Source organism: Natator depressus, chromosome 25 (genome assembly GCF_965152275.1).
Source record: "Natator depressus isolate rNatDep1 chromosome 25, rNatDep2.hap1, whole genome shotgun sequence".
Taxonomy (NCBI): Eukaryota; Metazoa; Chordata; order Testudines; family Cheloniidae; genus Natator; species Natator depressus.
In genome coordinates this window covers 11,152,670-11,179,858 of record NC_134258.1, presented here as the reverse complement: position 1 = coordinate 11,179,858, position 27,189 = coordinate 11,152,670, and the positions used below count along the sequence as shown (strand labels likewise).

The 27,189-nt window shown below is 40.2% G+C and overlaps 1 protein-coding gene across 2 annotated transcripts in view; it reads right to left on the bottom strand.

Moving 5' to 3' along the window:
- Window positions 1-27,189, bottom strand: part of PTBP1 (polypyrimidine tract binding protein 1) — a 53,684-nt gene that overhangs the window by 12,286 nt on the left and 14,209 nt on the right. Inside the window, exons 3-9 of one of the 2 annotated variants that reach the window (XM_074939789.1) lie at window positions 17,912-17,987; window positions 16,712-16,884; window positions 14,958-15,104; window positions 5,135-5,305; window positions 3,094-3,204; window positions 2,513-2,687; window positions 1,348-1,422 (exon numbers count right to left, since the gene is read on the bottom strand). In XM_074939789.1, the coding sequence (XP_074795890.1) occupies window positions 1,348-1,422; window positions 2,513-2,687; window positions 3,094-3,204; window positions 5,135-5,305; window positions 14,958-15,104; window positions 16,712-16,884; window positions 17,912-17,987 (928 nt within the window). The remainder of the gene's footprint in view (window positions 1-1,347; window positions 1,423-2,512; window positions 2,688-3,093; window positions 3,205-5,134; window positions 5,306-14,957; window positions 15,105-16,711; window positions 16,885-17,911; window positions 17,988-27,189) is intronic. The other variant, XM_074939790.1, reaches the window with a different exon arrangement.

Sequence of the window (27,189 nt, the reverse complement as noted above, 5' to 3'; positions counted from 1 at the left end):
TGCTACAAGTGCTTCATTCTGTTACCATGCATGTAATGAAAACAATTATACACTCCTACCAGTTATTCACTACTAAATCTGAGAAAGGGTTAGTAGTATGTACAGGCATTTCTATGGGGCTCATTGTAGGTACGCGATGCTCACAATATCAAACATCCATCACAAAGTCTCTAAAGGTATATCTATGCTGAAAAAACCTGTGTAGGAGCAAGTCTCAGTGTCTGGGTCAACTGACTTGGGCTTGTGCTAAAAGACTAAAAATAGCAGAGATGTTCTCCCTCAGGCTGGAGCCTGAGCTCTGAGAGACACCCCCCTCACCAGATTTTGGAGCCAAGGACAGCTGACCCAGGCTCTGAGACTCTGTCGAGGTGGTTTTTTTTTTTTTTTTTTTGCAGCATAGACACCTTTCAATTTAGAGCTTTCAATCTTTAAGTACTGACAGAGCAACTGGTTAATTTCTTTCATAAATGATTCACAACATTTAAGGGGCATATGTACAACCTCCTTAGAGGGATGTGACATTAAAGAGGAATTGATGGTCAGACAGACCACCTGGCTCATGCTTAATTATCCCATAGACATCTTAAATTCTACTTAGCTAAGCAGTTTCTACAGTTTATTGGTAACTTATTCCAAAGTTTACTATAGTAAAAAGGAGCCAACCTAGTACTTAGCCTACTATTTGAAGTGAATACAAGTATTTACTACCCAAGGGTTTGAGAATGACATTTATTAAAATTGGCACTTCAGTCATATATGCATCATTTTGATATCTGCAGTGAGCCCTGAAGTTCATAGGGCTGTCTATTTACCACACTTAAGTTTAAATATTAACCTTATTCAATTAAGTAGTATTAAAACAGAATGGAAAGTGGTTTCCAGTTTCAGAAGAAGCTTCCATAAGTGCCATAAAGTTAAAATTCCAGTGCCACTAACATACCAAATGTTCTATGCTTGGTCGAGAGTTCAGAAACAGATGCAATTCTTTATTTTCAAAATACTACTCAACTATTATTTGTGTCTTGCCTTCTTTCCCCTCCCACTATGTTGATTACTTCATTTACTACAGTCACACTTGCCCGTGAAGATGGCTTCAAGGACTTCAGTATCTTCCATTTCCCCATTTTGTCTACTTATTACAAAACCATCTCATTCTATACCCTGTAGTCAGCACACAGACTTAACAGTTCAGAGGGAATAAATATTTTTTTAACCTAATGATTTTAAGACAACTTGGGCTAAAGTGGCTGTTCAGTGACGGAACGTTTAAAAAGGCACTGCTCTAGTAATGGCCAGGAACTGGAAGGCAACCTAAGGAATTCAGGTTTAATGTTTGAAATACAGTACCTGCTTGAGGAATTGCAAAGGCAGGAGGGAAGCCAGCTCCTGCATATGGAGAGGCAGAAATTATTCCTGGAGCTCCTGTGAAAGAAAAAGTAAGACAGTATGTCTATGAACCTAATTCCAATAGACAAGACAACCCCACTTCAGACAGCCAGTTTGTTTCGTCACGTCTTGAAATGCATGTAACTGAGGACAGAAGGGATATAGACTAAGCTCCTAGACACATCACAACATTAGAACAGTCTCAAACCCAACAAAGCTACTAAAAGTTTCTTTTGAAAGTGTTACCGCTGAATGCCAAGAACCAGTTTCCTATTCCAAGTTTAGCTTTGAAGACACTTTCCTGCTTTGAAGCAGCAATTAAAAACTGTTTTCTCTATCTACTTTGCACTTTTGAAAAGCCTGTTACTTTTTCCTAGGTCATGTCAGTTTCAGTATAACGCCATTCTCAAAGAGCCAGGGGTAGAACTAGTAACTCCAGCCACTCCATATCATTGGCAGAACAGCAGGTGGCACTAACAGCACAGCAAATAGACAAGCATCTGCACGTGTTCTTGGTAAAGGGAAGCGAGATGGCTTATCAAAGATGCACGTTAATTTTTTTTTTGGTACAACCATATTAGTGTTCCATGTTATTAGCTTAAGCCTTATATGCCACCAAAGAGACTAAATGGAGATTAAACTGACTGATCCAATACAGCATAATCTGTTGGTTAAGCAGTAAATCCAACTTTGGACACAAGAGGTCTTGGTTACCGCGCAAATCAAACCGGCAGAAGAGAGACTCAAATACTATCTATGGGGGTAACTTCTGAATGGAGGTAAGGAGCTGTTGCTAAAAATGCATTAATGGGTTAATGCCAACATTCCACTTTGCAAAATGCGATTTCAGAGCTAACAGTTAATTTCACGAGAGGGGGTCATTATGAAATGAAAAGGAGGAACCAGATGTACTCCACTTAAAACTGATACGTAGTATTGTTCAGGGAACAACAAAACATCTCATTCTGTACAGAAAGTGGTCTGAATCAACAGTGCAATGAGCAACTATGGTCTGTGAGGTGTCACTCAGATTTCTTCACTACTCGACTCAAGTTCTGAATGTTGAAGCCCACAATACACAGACTTTTAGGAAGACGTCAATATATTCTTAGAGGGGCTTTCTTACCAAAAGCAGCTGCCATGGTTTGATCGAGAGAGGGCTGGCTATCCCCAGAAGGTAAATCTGGCCGTGTGTAATCTCTGCTCTTATCGTTGTTGTATTTAACATTGAGGCTTGTGAGTTTGGAGAAGTCGATGCGCAATGTGCAACAGGCATTGTAGATATTCTGCCCATCTAAAGACTGCAGAAAAACAAACCAGAGCTCTTTTACCTTGTCAAAGGTACCTTTATGCTAAAGAACAAATCTGACTAACCTGGAAAGTTATTCTGACATCTTAAAGCTGTGAGAATAAGTGCAAATAGCTTGCTTAGATAACATGCTATAAAATTATTTAATATCCTGACAGACTGCATTGAAAGTGAAATTTTAACACTTATTGGTGAAATTCTCTCCCAATTACACACAGAAACCTCAGTGAAACAGTCGCACATGTGTAACTAAAGGGCAGGATTTGACCCTGTACTATTATAAACATTTCCAGCGTGACAGAAGCAAGAAACCCAGCTGTTCCTAGATCTGTTGAAACCCTTTCTTTACAAGTCATCCCTTAACAAGTTCAGGTGTGTGGATCTGCCAGTGTACTCACCAGTTTGGCATGCTGAGCACTCATAGGGTCAGCATATTGTAACAGGGCCTGGAACTGGTTGTTCTTGGTGAATGTAATTATTTTCAGCACTGTGCCAAACTTGGAAAAAATCTGCAAGATAAAGTTTGCATACCATGTCATCTCATGTTTCTAAGTTTTTTTTCTCTTTGTATCTCCACTTTTCACAGTAAGAAACTGCAAATAAAGCCACTTTCATCTTATTTTTATACAATGGAATTATAAGGACTAAATTTCAATCGTTTTCCTTTTCTAACTTTAAACCTAACCGAGTTTATAAACAGTATTAGAGGCACTCATTTTTTATAGTGCTCACACAATATCTAAAATTAAAGATCAGAATGGAAAAGTAACATAGGAAATAGGGTGTTATAACATTTCTCAACTATGTTCTGATTGTGTTTAATGAATGGCTTGTGGATCTCTGTAAAGGCTTACTGAATTTGAATTTCCAAAGCTGTATTATGCATGATTTTAGCTTTCCCGTGTAAAAAACTTTAATACGACAATGCTGAAACCCTGCTAAGAGAAATACTTTAGTAGTTTCCCTGAAGAGTTACTTACTTCCACTGGAGTTAAAGATGTTTAAGCAAAGGCACTTCCCTGTTTTGTCAGATTAAAAAACTGGTAACTTTTTAATTTGTATCTTTGTCTTGCAGTCAAGGTGACTAATACCATGTATGACAAACAGTTTAATATGGATTCTTCACAAAGAGACCTGAATGTTTCCTCCAATGAATAGAAACATCAATGGCAGTTTTAATAATGAGGAGTTCTTGTGGCACCTTAGAGACTAAAATTTATTTGTGCATAAGCTTTCATGGGTGCCACTGCACACATTCTTACCAGCATGAGAAAAATATAATGCATGCATAACTAGCTACCTGTTAAAAGATACAATTAGGTCCTTTCCCTTTCTGTCTGAAACATGACCCGCTACTATTCTGAAGCGTGCACATCTGATGGCGCTTCTCAAAATTACTTTAAACTCAACTTCTAGCTGGATAACTTGTACTGTTAAAGCATGTGTTGAAGCATTTGCACTTAGTGCATTTTGAAATGAGGGTTTGAAAGAAGAGGATGCTTCACATACAAAAATCAAACTTTGCATTTTAAACTGAAAAGACACTGAACATAACAAAATTATTGTCCCTGGTGCCCTTTGCAACTAAAGAAATTAGCCTGGTTTAGTTGCACAAGAGTAAAAATTAAAGTTTCTATTTTAAATGTATGCTTTTGTTGCACTTGTGCTAAACTAGTTTTTTTGTAATGGTTGACAGCATCTATAAGAATTTAAATGTGGCACATTTTACTAGCATTATATATAATACCCATCAACTAAAGTTTCCTGGTTTAAGCCATGACACTATTTCATTGACACAAACTCCCTAACTTCACCAGTAGTCTCACTGAGACAGTTTTGCCCAGTGTAGTCTGTCTTACTGCTGCCTACACTTCAAAGTTTTCCTAGACAGAATTTTCGACCTATTCTGTAGTCACGTTTTGCTTCACTGCCACACATCTTGAACGCCTATCACCGCAATAGGCTTCACAGAACTAGATTTCAGGTGGGGAGTGAACACTAACAAACGAATGCAATGCAGTCCAATATTGTGAATGTGACTTGGCAATTAAAAATGAGGAAATACTACAGGAAGTGTTATTAACTGAAATGCCTCTATATTTAATATCTATCAAATACTTCTTCATTGCCAGCTGTTTTTAAAGCTGAATAGTCAATGTGAAAATTTTGATGTGCCAGCCAATAGTTTATACGGATTCTCTGAGATGCTTCTGTGTTTTACATTGCTAAAACACATTTATGTATCACTGTAAAGCACCATGTACATTTACAGTCCTAAACATTCCTGGATGCAAGGACTTAACCTAAGACAAAGGAGAAAAACATTGAAGGGATGATCACATGAAGGTGGTTTTGGATAAAGCAACACTGCTCCATGCAAACTGCTGTTGCCATTTCTTCCATATTGATCTGCACGAGGCAATTTGAGCATGATCTCACCTGATGCAGGACATCCAGAGTGACAGGATAGAAGAGATTTTCCACAATGATCCTCAAGACAGGGCTCTGACCAGTCATTGCCATTCCTGCATCCACTGCAGCAGCAGAGGCTGACAGTGCCAGGTTTCCAGACTGAACAGAGTTCACTGCTTGCAGAGCTGCCTGGGCCCGCTGTGGAAACAAACATCCTCTCAGGTTAATAATACTGCAGGTAGAAGTACTCAAGGTTAATTTTTTTTGTTGTTGCAAGTTTCCCACTTGGAAACTACCACAGAACACAACACTGATCACCACCATTGGAGATTAGGAGTCTGTATAAGGAAATTTACAACTAAGAGCCTGTTCACGTAACAGTACATTTCAAAGTTTCTGGCAGTGGTTGCACACTTCAGAGCCAACAAGAGCATTGCAACATGAAAATGCGAACTGGAAGTTCACATGCATTAATTGCTTACAGGAAAAGACAGCTAGAGTTCATACGTGCTATGATCCAGTTACTAGTGATTGCTTCCCCTCCACCCACCCTCCCAAAAGCCTAAATTGAGTGATCTTGTTCAACATTTGTTGATGCAAGGTCTGTGTTATTCCATAATAAAAAACTTCAGGCAGAGCACGCCCACACCCTAGATGGAGTCTGGATTACTAGTCTCATTACTTGGATCCATGCCAAACAGGCAGCACTAGTAACATTACACATTTCATTTTATAACTGTTATTAGGGTCATGCTAGAAACATATGGAACAGGAGTGAGGAAAACAAACGGCATGGAGACAGAACTATCCTAAAAGTAACACCACGACATACTGGGGCTTCACCCTTCTAAATGTGCAAATACTCCCTCATCCCCAGGACTGAGAATTAAACTAGAATTAAGGCTCTTTAGTTATGGTGCTTGCAAGTGTCTTCTGCTGTAAAGTAATGCTGCAACTGGCAAGTCAGAGCTGAACTTCTGACAAGCCACAGAAACTGACAAAACAATGATTAATGAGCAACTTTTTAAAAAAACTATTTAGGAATTTTAAACAAGTTTACAAATCCTTGATGTTTTAAGGACAGTGAAGTTAAAACAAACTTGAAAAAAATATTTTCATAAAATGGAGACAGTCTCCCTTTGTGAGGTTCCTGTTCTGAGCCTGTTCTAAGAACACACTGGAAATTGGAAAATGCACCAACATTACTATTTATCAGATACCTGGGCTCTCAGAATCATATCTATGTTCACTTTACTTAAGAACATAAGAACGGCCATATTGAGTCAGACCAATGGTGCATCTAGCCCAATATCCTGGCTTCTGACAGTAGTCCATGCCAGATGCTTCAGAGGGAATGACCAGAACAGGGCAATTTCAAATGATCCATTCCCTGTCATCCAGTCCCAGCTTCTGGCAGTCAGAGATTTAGGGACACCTAGAAATTGGATTACATCTCTGACCATTTTGGCTAATAACCATTGATGGATTTATCCTCCAGGAATTTATCTAATTCTTTTTTTAATTAAGTGATCACTTTGGCCTTCACAACATCCCCTGGCAACGAGATTCACATTGTGCAAAGGAGTATTTCCTTATGTTTGTTTTAAACCTGCAGTCTATTACTGTCATTGGGTGACCTCTGGTTCTTGCATTACATGAAGGGGTAAATAGCACTTCCTTATTCACTTTCTCCACCCCAGTCACGATTTTACAGACCTCTCTCATATCCCCACCAATAATGTCTTTTCCATGCTGAACAGTCCTACTCTCTTAATCTCTCCTCAAATGGAAGCTGTTCCTCACCCTAAATCATTTTTGTTGCGCTTCTCTGCATTTTCCAGTTCTAATATCTTTTTTTTTTTTGAGATGGGCGACTAGAACTGCATGCAGTATTCAGGGTGCGGACATACCGTGGATTTATAGAGTGATATTATGATGCTTATTGCCTTATCTATCCCTTTCCTAACCGCTCTTAACATTGTTCGTTATTTTGACTGCAGCTGCAGCCTGAGCAGATAGGTTGAGAACTATCCACAACGACTCCAGGATCCTTCTTGAGTGATAACAGGTAACAGACTCCATCCTTTAGTATGTATAATTGGGATTATGTTTTCCAGTGTGCATTACTCTGCATTTATCAATGTGGAATTTCATCTGCCATTCTGTTACCAGGCATCCAGTTTTGTGAGATCCCTTTGTAACTCTTCATAATCAGCTTTGGATTTAACTATCTTGAGACATTTTGTATCTGTAAGCTTTGCCACCTCAGTTTACCCCTTTTTCCAGATCATGTTGAACAGCCCTGGTCCCAGTACAAATTCTTGAAGAACCCTACTATTTACCTCTCTCCATTGTGAAAACAGATCACTTATTCTTCCTCTTTGTTTCCTGTCTTTTAACCAGCTACTGATCCATGAGAGGACCTTCCCTCTTACCCCATGACTGCTTACTCTGTTTAAAAACCTTTGGTGAGGAATTTGACAAATCCAAGTACACTATGTCCACAGGATCACTCTTCTCCACATGCCTGACAATAGCCTCAAAGAACTAATAGTTTGGTGAGGCATGATTATCCTTTAAAGAAAGCAGTATTGACTCTTCCAACATACTGTGTTCATCTATGTATGATAATTCTTTACTTCAGTTTCAACCAATTTCCTGGTACTGAAAATAGGCTTACCGGCCTGTAATTGCCATGACTGCCTCTGAAGCCTTCTAAAAAAAAAATTCCATGTTACATCAGCTATCCTCTAGTCATCTGGTACAGAGGCTGATTTAAGCAACATTACATACCAGAGTTGTTAGTTCTGCTATTTCATATCTGAGTTCCTTCAGAACTCTTGGGTGAATACCATCTGGTCCTGGTGACTTTACTGTTTAATTTGCCAATTTTTTCCAAAACCTCCGACACCTGTCTAGGACACTTCCTCAGACCGGTCTCCTAAAAATTATGGCTGGGTGTGGAATCTCCCTCCCTCACATTCTCTGCAGTGAAGTTCAATGCAAATAATTCATTTGGCTTCTCCTCAAGAGCCTTGTCTTCCTCGAGTGCTCCTTTAGACCTCACTCACTCAGTGGCCCCACTGATTGTTTGGCAGGCTTCCTGCTTCTGATGTTCTTAAAAAAATTTCCTGTTAGCTTGTGTGTCTTTTGCTAAATGCTCTTCAAATTCTTTTTTGGCCGACCTAATTATAGGTTTACACTTGATTTGCCGGAGTTTATGTTCCTTTCTAACTTCCAGTTTTTTAAAGGAAGACTGTCTCTCTAACCTCCTCTTTTACTCTGTTGCTTAGCCATGGTGGCATTTGTTTGGTCCTCTTGCTTTTTTTTTTACTGGGGGGGGAGGGAATACATTTAGTTTAAGCTTCTATTATGGTGCTTAAAAAGTTTCCATGCAGCTTGCAGGCACTTCATTTGTGACTGTTCCTTTTAACTTCCATTTAACTAACTTTTCCTCATTTTTGTGTAGTTCCCCTTTTTTGAAGTTAAAAGCTTCTTTGATGTTTTCCACTCTACCAGGAAGTTTAAATTTAATTACATTATGGTTGGAATTACTGAGCAGTTCAGCTATATTCATATCTTGGGCCAGATCCTGTGTGCCACTTAGGACTAAACCAAGAATTACCTCCCCGCTTGTGGGTTCCAGGATTAGCTGCTCCAAGAAGTAGACGTTAATGTGGTCTAGAAATTGCGTGTCTGCATCCCATCCTGATGTGACATGTACCCAGTCAATATGGGGATAGCTGAACCCCCCTATTATTGTTTTTTCTCTTTTTGTAGCCTCTCTAACACCCCTGAGCATTTCACAATCACTATCACCATCCTGGTCAGGTGGTTGGTCCTCTACTCCTATTGCTATACTCTTAAATTAAATCAAGCACAGAACTTCTATCCAGAGAGTCTATGGTACAATTTGATTCATTTAAGATTTTTACTATATTTCCACTCCCCCACCAGCATGACCTACTCTGTCATTCCTATATATTTTTTACCCTGATATTACCAGGTCATGTTGATTACCATTGTTCTGAGTTTTTGTGATGTCTATTATATCAATATCCTCATTTAATATCAGGTACTCAAGTTCACCCATCTTAGTATTTAGACTTCTGTTTGTATACAAGCACTTAAATTTGTCAATATTTAGGTATCCGTCGTTATGTGATATAACTGAATAGGACTCATTTGACTGTTTCTCTTCAGTTCCTACCTGTACTCTATCAACTTCTATCATCTTCTCTTTACTAGGATACAGACTGTTCCCTTTAATAAATCCTCACCTAAGGGATGACTGCCTGAACTGTGTGCACCTCCACACCTGTGTTTCCCTGAGCCCTTAGTTTAAAGTCTCCTCTATGATTGGTGGCACATAAAATTAGAACAATCTGGTTCTGTTTTGGTTTAGCCTTGCTGTAAAGGCACCTCCTTTCCCCAAAGTTCCCCAGTTGCTAATAAACCTAAATCTCTCCTTTTAGCATCATCTCATCTATGCATTGAGGCCCTGAAGTTCTGCTTGTCTAACTGGCCCGGAATGTGGAATGGGAAGCATTTCAGAAAATGCTACCATGTTCTTCACCCCCTATCATTTCAACTGATAATTTTAGCAGTTCATCTCCCAGAGAATGCAGAAATGAACAACAAACAGCATTAGCTATCTGAGAGCTGCACCCCCAAGCTTTCTAGATTGCAAAAGTTGTTAATTTCTAGCTCTATCGGTTTAAGTTAGCCACTTAAAATTATCAGAAAGTGGAGAAAAAAGCAAGAGGGCAATCAAAAACATGTGATTCTAAGGTCCAATTTCTTGCAAAATCTACCAGGACTAGAAGTGATTATGTAAGACTACTGGAGACCTGTCCTGTTTATTCAAGTTATCATGCCTTGGAGGCTGCCATGTCAGCCTCAGTCTAGGGTCTTGTCCACAGTAGGATATAAAGGTGGGATAGCATGTTAATAGAGAAGGACTGGCAGTGCTTTAGCATTAATCCAGGACTAAATTTATCCAGCCTGAGCCTCAGACCAGCATAATTTTCAAACCCTATCCCATATAATAGTGCTTAAATAATACACAGTATAAAATTCATAAATTTAGCCCTTGCAGATCCTTGAGCCACAGCATTAGCGGCGCATCAGGACCAACAATGAAACCAAATGGATAGTTAAGAATGGCCATAGTGGGTCACACTAATGGTCCATCTAGCTTTCTACCCTGTCTCTGACAGTGGCCAATGCCTGATGATTTAAAACAGTGGTCTCCCACCTTTTTTAGGCCCAAGATCACTTTGAATTTAAGGGCAACCCAGCGTCTACCCTGCCCCTTCCCCAAAACCCCACTCACTCCATCCTCCCTCTCTCCATCGGTCGCTCTCCCCCACCCTCACTCACTTTCACTGGGCTGGGGCCGGGGTGTTGGTGGACGTTCTGGGCAGAGCCTGGGGCAAGGTGTTGGGGTGCACTATGGGGCTCTGGGCTGGGGCGCTGGCTCCAGGCAGGGGTGTGGCCCCCCGCCGGGTGGTGCTTACCGTGGGCAGGCTAATGCAGGCTTCTTGCCTGCCCCATGCTGCTCCGAGAAGGGGCCAATGTGCCCTTGTGGCCTGGGGGAAGGGGAGGACAGCATGTGGCTCTGCACAGTGGTCCTCTCTGCAGGCACTGCCCCTGCAGCTCTCATTGGCCACATATATAATACGCCCTGAATTCCTTTTTGCTACCCTCTGGGTAGAAATAACAGTGCCTTTTGATCTGTCTGCAAAAGAAACAAAGCCTATGGGATTTACTAAATGGTTTAGTCCTATATATATATATATATATATATATATATATATATACACACACACACACACACACACACACACACACACACAGAGAGAGAGAGAGAAAGATAATGGCCTTCTGATAGCTAGAGTATGGAGCACTGTCTTCATGTTGGATTTGTGAAGTTTTTGGAAAGAAAACTGGCAGGTAAATGATCTGATTCAAATGAAACTCAAGACACTTTAGGAAGGTCCCCAGGATGCAGGTAAGGACACTAGCCACGTAGAAAATTGTGAAAGGAGGGTCTGCCATGAAGGCCCCAATCTTTCTGAATCTACGGGGTGAAGGTAATAGCCACTAGGAAAGCTAGTTTAAGAAAAGGAACCTCTGCCCCTACACTGCGAAGAACCATCCACCAGTCTAGGGAACGCTTCACCAGCCGGGAAACTGACACCTGTTTCTCTAGGCTGTGTTTGTTTGGCGAATAAATTGATCCAAGCCACCCCTGGAAACAGCAAAAGGCGTAACCTCACCTGTTCTGTCTCAGTGGTATAAACTACCACGTGACTGAAGTCTGGGGACTCCCTTGAATAATTCTGACAAGGTCGGATAATGTCACAAGCCTGTCCATGGGAAGGAAGGCCCGGTCTGCTAAAGAATCCACGAATATCCCTATAAATTGTATGTTCTGAAGGGGTGTCAGTGTGGATTTTTCCACATTCAACTGCAGACCCAAGTCTAAGAACAAGAAAAGTGTTTTTGCTATGGCAGATGACACCTCTTGGTATGACCAACCCCTTGCACAGCCAGTCATCAAGGCACAAATACTATGACCACCTGATGATGCAGGTAGGCAGCCACCATGAAGAGAACCTTTCGAAACACCAATGGAGCTAAGGAGAGATTGAGCAGGAGCACCGATACCGAATATGAACCTGGCCTACGACAAGGTGAAGGAACCTTCTGTGAGACAGGTATATCACAATATGGAATTATGCATCTTGAAGATCAATGGCTGAAAATCAAACCTCTGAATTTAAAGAAGGAATTATAGCTCCCCGAGTCACCATCTTGAACTTTTTAGGTTTCACAAATTTGTTTGAGCCTTAGATTTAAGATGGGTCTCCACCCTCTGTTTTTCTTTGGTTCAAGGAAATACCATCAATAGAAGCCTTTCCCCCTGTGCTGAGCAGGGCCCTGACTATCGCTCCTAAACAAAGGAGAGAGTTTATTTCCTGTCCTAATAGGGATTTGTGAGAGGGGTCCATGAAGGACAGGAAAGGGGAATGAGGCGGCGGGCGGGAGGTAAAATGTGTGGTGCTGCCAGATATTACGTCCATCATCCATTTGTCCGAGGTGATTCCCATTTCCAACAAGCCTAGGAGTGTGAGTGTCTCCAAAGGGGGAAATGGGGAAAACACTGAAGTTGACAAGTGAATGGAAGTCTGAGGTTTGAACCCTCAGCCACCCGGTCAAAATGGATGCTTTGATGAAAAAGACTGCTGCACAAATGCATCAGATAGGTTCCAGAGAAAAAGATCTAACCTGTGTCTTTCAAGAGGTTCCCTCAGCCTCTGAAATGGAAAGAATTGCATCACAAGAACTTTGAGCCATTTGTGATCTAAACTTCCTTTTGTTTGTAGCAGTGTAGATACCTAACAAGTGTAATGTGGCCCTGGAATCCGTAAGGGTATGCAAAAACTCATCAGTATTTTCCGCAAACAGCTGCAGTCCATCAAATGGAAAGTCCACCACCATATTCTAGACTTCTCTGGGGAAGCTGTAAGCATGAAGCCTTGAGCATCACCACTGCCACAGAGCTGAAGTGGGCTACAGTATCTGCAGCACCCAGAGCTGCTTGAAGAGACATCCTGGCCAGTAATTGTCTGTCAGCAACAGTAGCCTGCAATTATTCCCTTTGGTTTGAAGGAAGGTGTTCAATAAACTATACATGTATTTGTATTTTGCCATCAGTACCCAGTAATTTGCAATATGGATCTGTAGGGTTGCTGATGAATAGGATTCTCTACCCAGCAGGGCCAGGCACTTCTGGTCTCCATCATATGGGGAGGACTTACAACAATGTTGCTTGCCCCGTTCATTAACTATATCAACCACCAAGTGTTAGGTGGAGGGTGGGAGAATAAGACCTCCAAGTCCTCTGACATGTGGGCATTACTGTAGCAGGGGTTTGCCAAATGGTTTTAGAAGGTTCCAGGAGAGCCTTGTTGAGGGGAAGGGCAACTCTGGATTGCGCTGCAAAGCACAGAATATCCAGCAGCTTGTGTTTGGATTCTCTGACCTCCTCAACGAGGTATCTAAGGATTCTGTCACCCACCTAACAAGATCCTGGAACTGCCAAAAGCTATCCAGCATAGATGGAGGAGGCATTACAGATTCATCTGGTGAAGATGGTACAAAACTATAAAGTGGCAGCTTAAGGATTGGCTTCATCTGCCCTAGTTTCTTGGGATTCATATGTTTCTTCCTCTTGCTGGAGAGAAGCTTGAGTCTCCCTTTCATTCCGATGGAGAGGGCTGGGGGCCTGGAAACTGTGATAAAGTGCCCAAGGATTCCATCACCACCACTGAGAGGAAGAATAGAGGAAGAGGTGGCACCCAGGTTTGCTCCCACCAGGAGTTGTGAGGTCCTTGAGTTCCGCTCCTACCCCTCTGAGAAAGGAGGTCCATATACGGGTACCACAAGGCAACCCTGTACAGCAATCGATGCTGAAGGGAAATAATCATCCTCTTCTTTTATTGTTAGATATTCAACTGAAAAGGGGGTGAAAGTACTGGAAATGTCTGGAGCTCTGAAGACTGAGTGACTCACAGTACCAAAAGGCACTCTAACCACCAGCAATGAGGACTCTGGTTCAGCAGTCCCTGATAAGTCCTTTGTGTATCTAAAAATCTTGCAGTTCTGAATGTTGCTACAGCATAAATAGATCAGTATGCTTGCCCATGCTAGTCAGTACCGATTGTTTAGAATGCTGATGTGGCTGGAGGCTTACAAGGTACTGAAGAACTCCATAGGGGAATGGGGAAAGGAGTTAAGTCCACCAGTTCTGTTCCTCTGTGTTTGGTCTGTGCATCTCCAGTAGATAGTACTGGGGCCTTCAGAGAACCATGACTGGACTTAAACTGGATTTCCTGCTTACCAGCACTGGAAGTTATTTTTGCCTCCACGGTACTGAGCCTCAAAGACATTGTCTCTGAGATCATCGACCTGGTGAGGGAATGAGATCTCTGAGGAGGGTTCTTTGGGAGGGAATTAGCGCTCCTCCTCTTAGGATGTTTAGAAGAGGACTCTGCGGATCTCCCCTTTCTGGAAGAGTGCTGTGCCGAAGGTGAAGGGGCGCCAGAGGCCCCCAGGGAGTGATGTACATGGGAGTTTTCTCCTGACCTGGCTCCAAATCAGGGTGAAGGGAACACTCCACTATCAGTAGTCACAGCCTCCTTTCCAAGTTCTTCCAAACCCTACATTAGAGGGCCAACCAGAAGTGACACTTCTGAGGAACACGCGACTCTCCCAGGCAGCAAATGCACTTTGATCTCCAGCACTGATCGGAACAGCTTCCCTCTACATGAGGTGTAACATTTAAATCCCAGTAAACCGGTCATGCCCCACACAGGTAGGATTTCCCAAGAGGAAAAGAAAAAAACTCCTCCCCTCCCAGCAAGAAACTACAAGTTATGATTACAAATTAAGAACTAACTAGGCTAGCTAAGCTGGGATAAACAAGCACTGCAAAAGCAAAGGCAAACATGCCAAGCTCCACCTCAGGTGAAGATGGCTGAAAAGGAATTGAGGGCAGTTCACTCGCACAGCCTGACATACCCTCAGTGCAAGACATGAGGATATTAACAGCACATGTGCAGGCTGGACAAACAATACTAATGAAAGTCTCCAATCAAAAGCACATGGGGCGCATGTGCACATGAGGCGGAGCACCCATAGGGACACTACTCAAAGATCAAGGCAATTTTGAATGATTTCTCTTGTCATCCAGACCCAGCTTCTGGCAATTGGAGGTTTAAGGGTACTCAGTGAAGTGCTAGGCAATTGTTATTGAAGGACAATGTAAAGAATTACTACTCACTGCTTGGTTTGGAGAGTTGTCTGTTTTGAGTTCCTTGTGGTTGGAGAACTGAATGTAGATGGGCTGGCTTCGAAGGACTGGAGTGACTGTGGTGTAGTAACTTACCATGGTGTTTGCTGCTTCCTCAGTGTTCATTTCTATGAAAGCCTGCATAAGATCACAAACGCGACATGTTCCGGTTATTACCAGAGCCGCTTACATTAAGGTGGCAATTTGAATGTTGGATGGTACCACGATGTGAACGATGGAAGGTCTTCTGTACAGGATATTAAGTGAGATTCAGCAAGATGTACAGCAGTAGTGTGTTCTGAGTCTCTGTTTACATGCAAAAAGAAAAGGAGTACTTGTGGCACCTTAGAGACCAACCAATTTATTTGAGCATAAGCTTTCGTGAGCTACAGCTCGCTTCGTTGGATGCATCCGACGAAGTGAGCTGTAGCTCACTGAATGCATCCGACGAAGTGAGCTGTAGCTCTCTAAAGCTTATGCTCAAATAAATTGGTTAGTCTCTAAGGTGCCACAAATCCTCTTTTTCTTTTTGCGAATACAGACTAACACGGCTGCTACTCTGAAACATGTTTACATGCACGCTTTCAAGGCCACTTGCTTGTACAACAGAATTGCAAGACGTTTTCATGTAAGTCTTGTTTTTAGAAGAGACTAACCATATTGAAAACAAGTGAGAGTTTTCACCGTGCAGTTATAAATACCAGGTTTATTTGCTTGGGTCTCATTTTTAGGACTTCAGATCGCAATTTTTGGCAACAGATCAGTTATAAAAACAGTTTGCAAAAGAATTTCAATAATCAGACTGAAGAGACCATCAATTCTGACAGTGCCAAAGTGACAGTGACACTAGCACAGACTGAAGTGTTATCCCAGATTTCAGCCTACTTTCACCTTTTGCAGATATAAATCAGGCCTTAATCTTGAATATTTTAAATTTACTAGCTAAAATCTCCCAGTTTTTTACAATAGCATTTTAAAAAACTGCAAACAATAATTGAGTGCATGAAACTACATGAACTATGTATTAACACATGTAACGTAGAACCTCACTAATTCTCTGCTAATCTTCAAATCTGCTTATTCTTATGATCTCATACTACTTCTAACAAAGATGCAAATGTGCTGCAGTGAGTCATTACTTTTAGGATACACTGCATAAATACAATTTATGTACTATGAAATATCAAATCAAAAGAGCTACTACACACTTTCATACTTGCAAAAAATCAGAGAATAAAGTATTTTATGTGATGCAGTAACTGTAAAACTGTTTGCTTCTTTGCTTTCCAATTTATAATCCACAATGGATTTCCTGGTCACCATGAATTCATGCTAACCTACTATATTGTCCAACTGGGTTTTGGCTTTGACTACTTGTTAAATTTTTAGGCATCCCTTAACTTCAAAAGTTAGAAGACCAAAGAGGCTACTAGGCCACCATGACTAAGAGCTGGCTCATCAGTCTTGTGTAAACTACTCTCCTGCTTTGTAGTTTACAATCAATTATAACAAAAAAGTGACTGCATGCAAGCAGTGTTTGAAGCCCCTGAAGTCAGAAAAGAGGGCGTTTTTGAATAGCTCTTACATTTTCTGTTGTTCAAGATGATTTTATCTGGAAGTTATTAACTACTATATGGCAGTTGTGAAAGTTATGTGAGCAACGTACATCTTATTTGCTGATGCCATGACAATGGTTTCAATCAAATCTCCCATAAAATCCCCACTTTCAATTGTTGGGACAGTACCTGATTTTTCCCTTTCAGCATTAGAAGGTTGGTGACTTTGCCAAAAGGTAATCCCAAAGAAATGACTTCTGCCTCCGTGACGTCACTGGGGAGTTTGCGGACGTGGATTACTCGCGAAGGGACCCCTGCACTTCTACTGTCACCTTTGAATTTTTTGCTGTCGTTTCCATTAGCTGAAAAGAATGAACAAGCATTGTTGGTTGTTACAGTTCCAATTGATCTGAGACAGGGCATCAGGTTACCACTTTGTCTTGCACTTTGCCTCCCACATTCAGTTTCCAACTCCCCAAATTATAGAGAAATTCCATGCTCTAAGGCAACCCAAATAAGACACATGGTTCTACTCATTTTTTCTAAGTGAGCCAAGTGACATAGTAGCAATGGAATCACAAGTTAACTCTCAAGTGGCCATTTTACCATTTATGTTTACTGTATGTCACAGCCCATATTTCTACTCAGGTTTGAGACATTTTTAGTCTGCTTTTTCCTTTTCACTTTGACTAGTATTATTGGTGGTGAAGTTGCTTTTTGAGGGGGCTCACACCTTAAATAGGCAATATCAAACAGAAAACATGGCAACTCTAGACTTCATCTTAGCTCAGCTGGATTCTGCATCATCCGATTGCTAGCCATACATTGTTGGTAGTATACTAACATACACTAGATGATATAGCTTGGCAGAAAGGCCAGAAGTTAAGGAGAACATAAGATAACTGGAGGATTGTGTTAGCTCAAAGCTGCAGAATTTGAGGCAAATAAAGCAAACCATGAAATGCAGCATTCTGCACTCAATTACTAATGAGTTTATCTAGAGCAGGATTATGAACTCACCTCCATACTGCGTAAGACTGTTTCAATAATACCCATCATGGTGACTACATATGTCCGAAATCAACCTAAGGATCAATTTATGCTTAACTGCAGAGGTTTACAGTATGAACTGTGGGGTCTAATCTCTTAAAGGGCCATTTTAGTAGTTGTCCTGTGATACCAATTTTGTTCAAGCTCCTAGGCCTTTTTAGGATGTAGGACAGCAGCTAGTCAGATATTTTGTATGGTCTTACACAAACCCTGACCAGAACAAGCAGTGAGAATGAAAGCAGAGATTTTAAACCAAGAGCAAGTGGAATAAAGTAGCCCTGCTAATTGTACCTTCAACACTCATCATGGGTTGCTATACTTTTTTGCTAGCAATTTTACCTGCAGAAGCAGAGTTGCTGCTCATGATAAAGGGTCCGTTAGTAACACAAGTAGAGAAAAGCTCGTCAGATCCCCGCTGGAAGAGAAAAAGATGGAAAAGGGTAAGTTGACAGCATTTTTCTAAATTCTGCTCAGGTACTTTGAGAACAGGAGGACAATTCAGAAATTAAGATGGTAGAGAAACTGAGCAGAAGTGTGTAAGGAAAAATACTTTGACAGTAGATCTACTTGGCCTTTCATTCACCTGTATGTAATTTTAAATCAGGCAAATGTGTAGAGCTACATAAATTTGGTGGGGGGGAGGAGAGTAAAGTGCGAAGATCATCAGGAACAAAAACCTCTGGACTGCATACCTTCCTGAACTATTAGGATAACAGGCACTGAAAATCTAGTGGCAGAATTACCTATACCAGACAAGATTTTCATCCACTCTTTAGTTTAAAAAAACAAAACAAAAAAACAATATTCCAGTCACACTGGCAGCAACATTAAACTAACCCACCCTTCCAAATATTTGCCTTAGGTTATAAAGAACAAGTCAAAAAGCTCTAAATGCTACTGCTAGTTAAACCCTTGCTTATAAGGTCTAAAACCACGCCATCTAAAAACATAGTGTGTGACTTAATGTCATACAATAATGTGAGGTGCTGCTAAACAAGACATATGATGCATGTTTTTCAGTGGCAAGGAGAAGACGCAGGTTACAAAGACAGATCAGGAACTGAAAATGCAATGCTACAAGTCTTTCCCCAGATAGGTTTATAATAGGACAATATCAAATAATTGACAAAAACTAAGGGATGTTCCACATATCTGAGTCCAAGTATTGTGGCCATTTGTCTGCCATCTTACAAATTAAAGGACTTAAAAGTATCTTAGGAGCTAGAGTCTAGAGAGTAACAAAGAGCACCCTAATTTCCATATAAAATAAGTGCCCTGGAGAACTAGACTCGAAACACTTGGATAATGTATAAGTTTATTCTAATAAAAATGCTGAACAGACTAAACTATTCTGAAATACAGACATTTATTACCAAAGCACTGAGCCAGACTGTGATACTATCACTTTGCACAGTACCTTATGCCACGAGTAGTCCCACTGAAATCAGCAGGGCTACTTGTTGAGCAAGTAACTATCCAATGAACACAAAGGTAGCACAACCTGCAGCCTCTGAGTAACTCATTGTAAAGTTACATTTCTATATGGGACAACATATAAATTTCTATAGCAGATTTTTAAAATCAGTTTGGATACAAACTATTGTTGCTTTCATTAACAGAAATTGTGTTTCTACCAGTGAGACTACATAGACAAACTTCTGATTGCTACTGTAAACTTAATAGAGACAGTTAAAAATGCCACACTTTTCACGTATCACAACTATGACCATTCTGACCCTTGACTCTAATGCAATTATAATACTGAACAGTCTGGTACTTCATCTCCCAATACCCTGCAATCCACAGTCAAAAGAACATCGCAAGAGAAACCAGACAGATCTGTGAAACAGTTGGCAGTGACTGATGTAAGTATTCAACTGATTCAACCACCTAGTTTAGTTCTCTTGATCAAGGCCAATCTTACTTAAACGGCATTAGCGGCTCACATTTTTTACTAAGAAAAAAGCAAAACTGCATATAACCTCAAACTCATTAACTATCAGCATGGCTTATATTCATATTGGTGTATGAAGTTTTAGAACAAGCTAATCATCTCCCTAATTTTAATTTAAGTTAGTGCTACACAGCAAAACAGTCTCAACGCTGAAGTCTAAAATAATTATGGAGAAGATTTGAAAACTCAGAATAAGTAAGTTGGGTATTATCAAAAAAGGGCATTTTTTAAAGCTGTAGGTCAATTATAGTTTTATCTTGATCCGCACATGAAGTTACTGCACAACAAAGACTTCCCCTGGTAACTGAGAACTTGGTTTATCTACTTCTATAGCCTCTGACAATCAAATGGGAAGTTGTTCGGTTTTCCAACATCTTGATGAAACCATACTCCTTTATCATCACACTCCAATTACTGGAAACACTATCTCTTACCATGGCAGCTATCTAGTGACAACTGAAGCAGTAACAGTATCTGTGTAAAGACAAAAGCACTCTGCTCACTGCATCTATGAGCAGGTTAAAAAAAAGTAGGTCATACAAGCAGCTCAAAATGAACTGGAGTTATATTCTAAACATATTTTATCTATTTGCATCTTGAATATCCTGTTGGGCGACTTGCTAACTACTTTCCAAAGCCAAATGCAACACTGGTGCACACCACAAGATAACTTGGGAACCTGATCTAGTTTGTGGTCTGTGGGTCACTGGTCATCTGCAAAGCATTTGCTGGGGTCTGCAGAGAGTGGACTGGGCACACAACGTTGTCTCTCCTTGTTTCCAACCAATAAACTGTATTAAGAGAACGTCACTATTAAGATGCAGTCCATCTTGCGAAAGTTTGTGAACCCCTGCACTACAGCAATTGGAACTGAAGTATTACACCATTTTAAATTTAGAGGTTTCTTTTTTAAAAAAATGAAAATAAGCTTTTGTAAAACTTAAGACAAAGTTGTTCCATGAAATTCCTCTGCTGTACCTAAACCCTGCAACATTGCTAGTGTATGAGAAACTAGGAGTCAAATTGCAACTGGTTATTAAGAAGTGCACCTAATTAGTCTCTTTTCATTGTTCAAACAGTGAAATACAAGCTAAAGCAGCATAATCTTGGTTCACATTTCACTGTTTAAGTGTCCATCTACTATGGCATTCATAAGATTTATTTATTTAAAAAGAAAGAAGAATTTTGGTTGGGATTTTCAAAATCTAAGGGAGGTTGACTGCCTCACTCCATGAGATGCTCTTGCAAATCCCAGCTTTTAACCCAAGTATCTTTAAAAAAATCACCATGATTGCTAAATTTTCTATTTAAACACCAGGCAAGGTTTTATGGAATCAGAAGTCTCCAGTATCAATCTGATGGCATGCGGAGACTGGTTCTGCTCACACAGTAAGTCCTCATGATATATCTATAGAAACACTAGAAGAATAAGCCACTTATTTGCCCTCTGTGGGAGGTAAGGTTAGGAAACTATCAACTGGAAAAACAAACATTCGTTCTATGTCAGAAAGAATTTGGCTCCTCCAAATCTGCCAGACTGAATGATGCTTTTGTAGTACTTTGAAGAGTTACACCATTTTCTTCTTACACTTAATATGTCAAGTGTATATAAGCAAGAAATGCTTACTGCTGCTAGTTTTCTACACTTCAGGGTTTCTTTAATCAACGTGTAACTTCACAAATCCACACCCCTCTTATCTTCAAGACATTCTAAATGCCTGTTGTGACAAGAGCCAGAAGGTAGAGGGGGGAGACTGTTTTACACGGAAAGAAGCAGTCTATTTGTAAGCTTCCCAGCTGGAAATGTGAGCTAATGAAGAGGGAGAATTGAAGAGACTGGAAAACCACAATTACACTGTCTTGCCTACATGGGGAATTTACAGAATTACTGTACAAGTATAACTGTGTATACACTCGTTCAGAATAATAGTGGCCTTTTTCAATTTAGCGTAAGCTATACCAGCATAAACTTCACGTTGTACTAGTAATTTTATTCCACAAAAAGCAACTTCAGGTTTGCTGCTCTTTATAGTCTCCTGCCATCAAAAGACACAAGGAAAGGTTCACCCATTTCTTAAGTTTTGGGACCAAGGAATGCAGTTTATATTTAAAGAGCAAGTATTAAGAATCACTCAATGCTGGATGTCTGAAGACTCAGAAGTCTACATGTGTTTTAAAAAACTAAAGCTTAGTAAACTGATTCCCCTTTTACTTCCTGTTAGGGGTGTCAAGAGATTTAAAAAATTGCAATTAATTGTGCAATTAATTTTTTCACACTGTTAAACAATAGAATACCATTTAAATATTTTTGGATCTTTTCTACATTTTCAAATATATTGATTTCAATGACACAGAATACCAAGTGTACAGTGCTCACTTTATATTTATTACAAATATTTGCACTGTAAAAAACAAGAAATTTTTTTCAATTCACCTCATACAAGTATTGCAGTGCAATCTCTATCATGGAAGGTGAACTTACAAATGTACAATTATGTACAAAAAAAACTGCAATCAAAAATAAAACCATGTAAAACTTTAGAGCCTAAAAGGCCAATCAGTCCTACTTGTTCAGTCAATCGCCTAGACAAACAAGTTTGTTTACACTTGCAGAAGGTAATGCTGACTGCTTGTTTACATCACCTGAAAGTGAGAAAAGGTGTTTGCATGTCACTGTTGTAGCCGCATCGTAAGATATTAAGATGTGCTAAAGATTTAGATGTCCCTTCACGCTCCAGCCACCATTCCAGAGGACATGCATCCATGCTGATGACTGGTTCTGCTCGATAACAATCCAAAGCAGTGTGAACCAACTCATGTTCATTTTCGTCATCTGAGTCAGATGCCACCAGCAGAAGGCTGATTTTCTTTTTTGGTGGTTTGGGTTCTCTAGTTTCCACATCAAAGTGTTACTCTTTTAAGACTTCTGAAAGCATGTGTGACACCTCACCCCTCTCAGATTTCAGAAGGCACTCAAGATTCTTAAATCTTGGGTTGAGTGCTGTAGCTATCTCTAGAAATCTCACAATTGGTACCTTGTGTGTTTTGTCAAATCTGCAGTGAAAGTGTTCTTAAAACGAACAACATGCTGGGTCATCCGAGACTGCTATAACATTAAATATATGGCAGAATACAGGTAACACACAGAACAGGAGACCTACAATTCTCCCCCAAGAAGTCCAGTCACAAATTTAAACAACATGTTTTTTTAAAGGAGCATCATCAGCATGGAAGCATGTCCTCTGGAACGATGGCCGAAGCATGAAGAGGCCTATGAATCTTTAGCGCATCTGGCAGGTAAATATCTTGCCATGCCAGCTACAACAGTGTCATAGGAAAGCCTGTTCTCACTTTCAGGTGACACTGTAATTAAGAAGTGGGCAGCATTATCTCCTGTAAATGTAAACAAACTTGTATCTCTTAGCGACTGGCTGAACAAGAAGTAGGACTGAGTGGACTTGCAGTTTTACATTTTGCTTTTTATTGCAGTTATGTAGCAAAAATAAACTTGTAAGTTACACTTTCATGATAAAGAGATTGCACTACAGTACTTGTAGGTGAACTGAAAAATACAAATATTTGCAGTGTAAACATGAATAAAAATATAAAGTGAGGATAGTACAGAAAAACATCCAAAAATATTTAATAAATTTCAATTGGTATTCTATTGTTTAACAGTGCGATTAATCATGATTAACTTTTTTCAGTTAACTGCGTAAGTTAACTGTGATTAAGCAACAACCCTACTTCTTGTAGATCTTATACCATAGTGCATTCTTCCCCTTCTAATTGCTGCATCATCACTTTTTACAAGAATATTGCAATTTTGTTCCCAGACTACTGTCCCAAAGGCCCAGGATTATACTCTATCTCTGCACAAATAGCTCTTCAGATACTGAAGTTAACATTTATGATGACAGGTAACACCACATTATTCATCTTCCAGTGCAATTTCTGAAAGCCATCTCCCTTACACACCTGCTATTTCAGAAAAGAGGAACCAAACTGCCAATATGAGGAATGGTGTTAATGTTCGTGTAAGAACCCTAAAAATACAAATTAATATTATAGGTACTGAAATATTACTTTTCTTTTTGTTTGCAGAAAGCAAAGCATAGCAAGTGCATTTAAATATGACGACAAGTCTTGTCCAGGGTAGCTATATACCTTGTCTTTGTAGTCCAAAAAATAAAAAATCACTGATTATAATGCTACATCATAAAATATTAACAGGTTCAATACTGACTGTGGGTGTTTCTATGGCAGCAGCCTGCTTTTTGTCTACCACACACAGCACTACCGGTTTGTTGCTCTAGCAGCATAAATCTAATAAAATGCACCTATACACCATGTAGTCTAGCTGTACAATATTAACTTCAAATAATTCCTCCCTCAAAATATTCCGAAAGGAAGGTTTATACTCCCAGAAGTGGAAGTTGCTGTGAGATTATATAAACATTCACACACGTTTTCTAAATTAAATTATAGTTTTGAATTCTCAAATGCCAGCTCCCATTTCCCCTTCTCGTAAAATAAAGACAGCCTTGTCTTCACTAAGAAAAAAGTGTGTGTTAACTCAAGGTAAAAGACAGGGCAGTTGGCATTTTTCACATAAGTTAGTGGGTCAAGTTAAACACCATCGTGGAAACCCAATCTAATTCAACCTGCTAACTCATGTGAAAATTACAGACTGCCTTGTCTTCATTAGAATTTTACTTCCAATTAGCTAGCTTGAGTTTCTGAGCAAAGAGAGTGCTTGCATGAATACAAACATCTTAGGGTAGGGCCTTGTCAGTGTCTCAAAGCACACCTATGGAACTCCATAAATTTTCAGTTGATCTGTATAATCCTTCATCTACTTAAAAACTAGTCACCCATAAAAAATAAATTAGTTGCATTCTGTCTGAGCAAATGGCTAGAAAGCAATCCAAGCTAGATAGACTGTTTAGTCATGAATAATTTAAAGACTAAACCTAGTGATGTTACATGGTGGCAGCTAATTGAAAACCTGAATTCCAATGTGCTCTGCATCAAAGCTACTAATGAGAGAAAACTAATAAAGCTTTAGCAAGCATTTAGACAGGACATGAAATTGTGGGACTCCTCCACATTTTCAAGTTATTACACAGAATTAAACCCATACTTCCAGAATACTGCATTACACGGCCTGTCAGTGGGGGCAGAGGGAACATTTAAGCTATGATAAGAATTCGAAAAAAGACTACTCTGCTGGTTTACTGGCAGTATAAAATACAGATATACAAACTCAATTTAACTCTGGGTCAAACAGTGGTAAATACTGTAAAGCAGCCGTACACCCAGCCCTTGGATATGAAGTGCCTCACACTGCTCCATCAACTCCATGTGAAGATGGAAGGAACAGCATCTGTTAACCTGCCTCTCTTTAGGATCCCAGGGGGAAAATGTTCAAAGGCACAAAAAAGCAGGTAAGTGCTTAATTCCTACTGACTTTCAATGGGAGTTGGGCACCTAACACCCCCCCCCACACACACACACAGACGAAACTGTCAGCTGGTAAAGTCAACATGTTTGACCCGATAACATTTAACAATCAGACAAGAAAATCCCTGATTAAGGCTTTTGTCCTTTACCACTGTGACCAACCACAACTTGGATATTTTCAGACTCCATTTCCCTTCCATAAATGTCTGAAGTCAAAGTTGTACACAATATGAAGAATGGTTTCAGAGTAACAGCCGTGTTAGTCTGTATTCGCAAAAAGAAAAGGAGTACTTGTGGCACCTTAGAGACTAACCAATTTGAGCATGAGCTTTCGTGAGCTACAGCTCACTTCATCCGAAAAGCTCATGCTCAAATAAATTGGTTAGTCTCTAAGGTGCCACAAGTACTCCTTTTCTTTTTGCGAATATGAAGAATGTGTCCTTTTATACAAGTATGCCGCTCTCAACCCCTATGTTGTTTATGCCAATGAGACAGTACTGACACCAATTTAAAAGGGCACAGTAAGATGGTTTGCTACTGCACCACAATGCTTTACCTTCCTATGAAAGTTACCCCAAAACTCCTGAATTGATAGAGACATCAAGGCCAGGTCTACACTATAAATTTATATCAGCATAACTACATCGCTCAGCGGTGTGAAAACTCCTCACCCCGAGTGAACAGTTATACTGACCAACTCCCTTCTCCCCCCCACCCCCAAAGGATAGACAGCACTATTCTCCCATTGACATAGCTACCACTTCACACAGAGGTGGATTAACGACACCAACGGGAAACACTATCCCATTGGCATAGTAGCATCTTTGCACAGCTGCACCAGCTTTTTAAGTGCAGACCTGCTGCAAGGCTTGCACTGAAACTGCCATCCAACTGTGGTACTGAGATCCAGAATTACTGTTGTGAGAATGAGGGAGACAGACTAAGTCAATGCCTCTCCAACAGCTTCCTCATATGTCACATATACACTAAAATGAATCACTTAGATCTTAAGCTTTCTGGGGCCATCCTTTTGTTCTCTCTCTACAGCACTTAGCACAATGGAGTTCTGGTCCACGACTAGGGCTCCTGTACACTAAGGTAGTACAAACAAAAATAGTTAAAAAAATCAGATGCCCACTGCCCAATGTAAAAAGTTTGAGCTGATAGCGCAGGCTGAAACAATGTTACAAAAACCACAACAGAGACCATGCTCCACCATCTTCCACATTCTGTAACACACTGGATATCTATGCTAGCTAAACAGCTTTCAACACTAATTGACGGGGTCCCTGGGGAGACTGTAGCGGACAGCCATTGTCAACAGGTCATTTTCCTTGCACAGATAGGAATTGTGTCTATAGGCCCTGTGAAATTAACTGATTTATCTGGTTTTTGAAGGGTTAAGTTAGACTTTCAAGATAAGAGGGATCCATGTCAGTAAAATGAGACACTAAATTTAAATTGTAATAGCTCCCATAGCTTCAGGTGATCTAGTACATAGCACACAAAACAGTGAGCTCTTCAAAACTGTTTATCACTGTGGGAACTTTCGAAGCAATCTACCAAGAACAAAAGTTGAAACACTTGCTGGATATACATGCTGTTTAATGGGTATTTTTAGAAGCTTCTTTATGAGGTAGGAAGGACAATTCAAGGGTTGTCTCAGCTAGCTAAACATTTTTCTTCCAACAGGGATGATTCACCCCCTCCTCTTTCCCCCTAAAAAAACACACCCCACCCTCAAAAAGATCACTGCTAGAGTTTTCTCATTAGACAATTCAAGCGAATGTGCATCCGAGACTTGATTTCACATATCAGATATATTAGAATGGAAGTTGACAGGACAAATGAATTCTTAATGCCACGAACATGAATTATGATGCTGTTATATGCCAATTCTCTTTTTGTGGAGTTAGATTCAAGAGTGAGTTCACCCAGAAAAAGGAAGTGTCTGAATTATTAGGGTAAATCTCATGTCTATTTTCCTCATTTCATACAGGAGATTGCCTCTGGTAAGGGACTGGCTCCTATTCCCATAGTCTTTCCCTCCTACCTCCCACTAATCTACAGGCAGGTTGATCAATGTCCCAGGAAATTAGAACAGTCTGGGTCACATTGAAGCAGCAATGTTAACTGATTTATGTGAAAATGCACCAGAAGAACAACTGGAATATAGAATTACATCCTCCCTGAGCTCAAA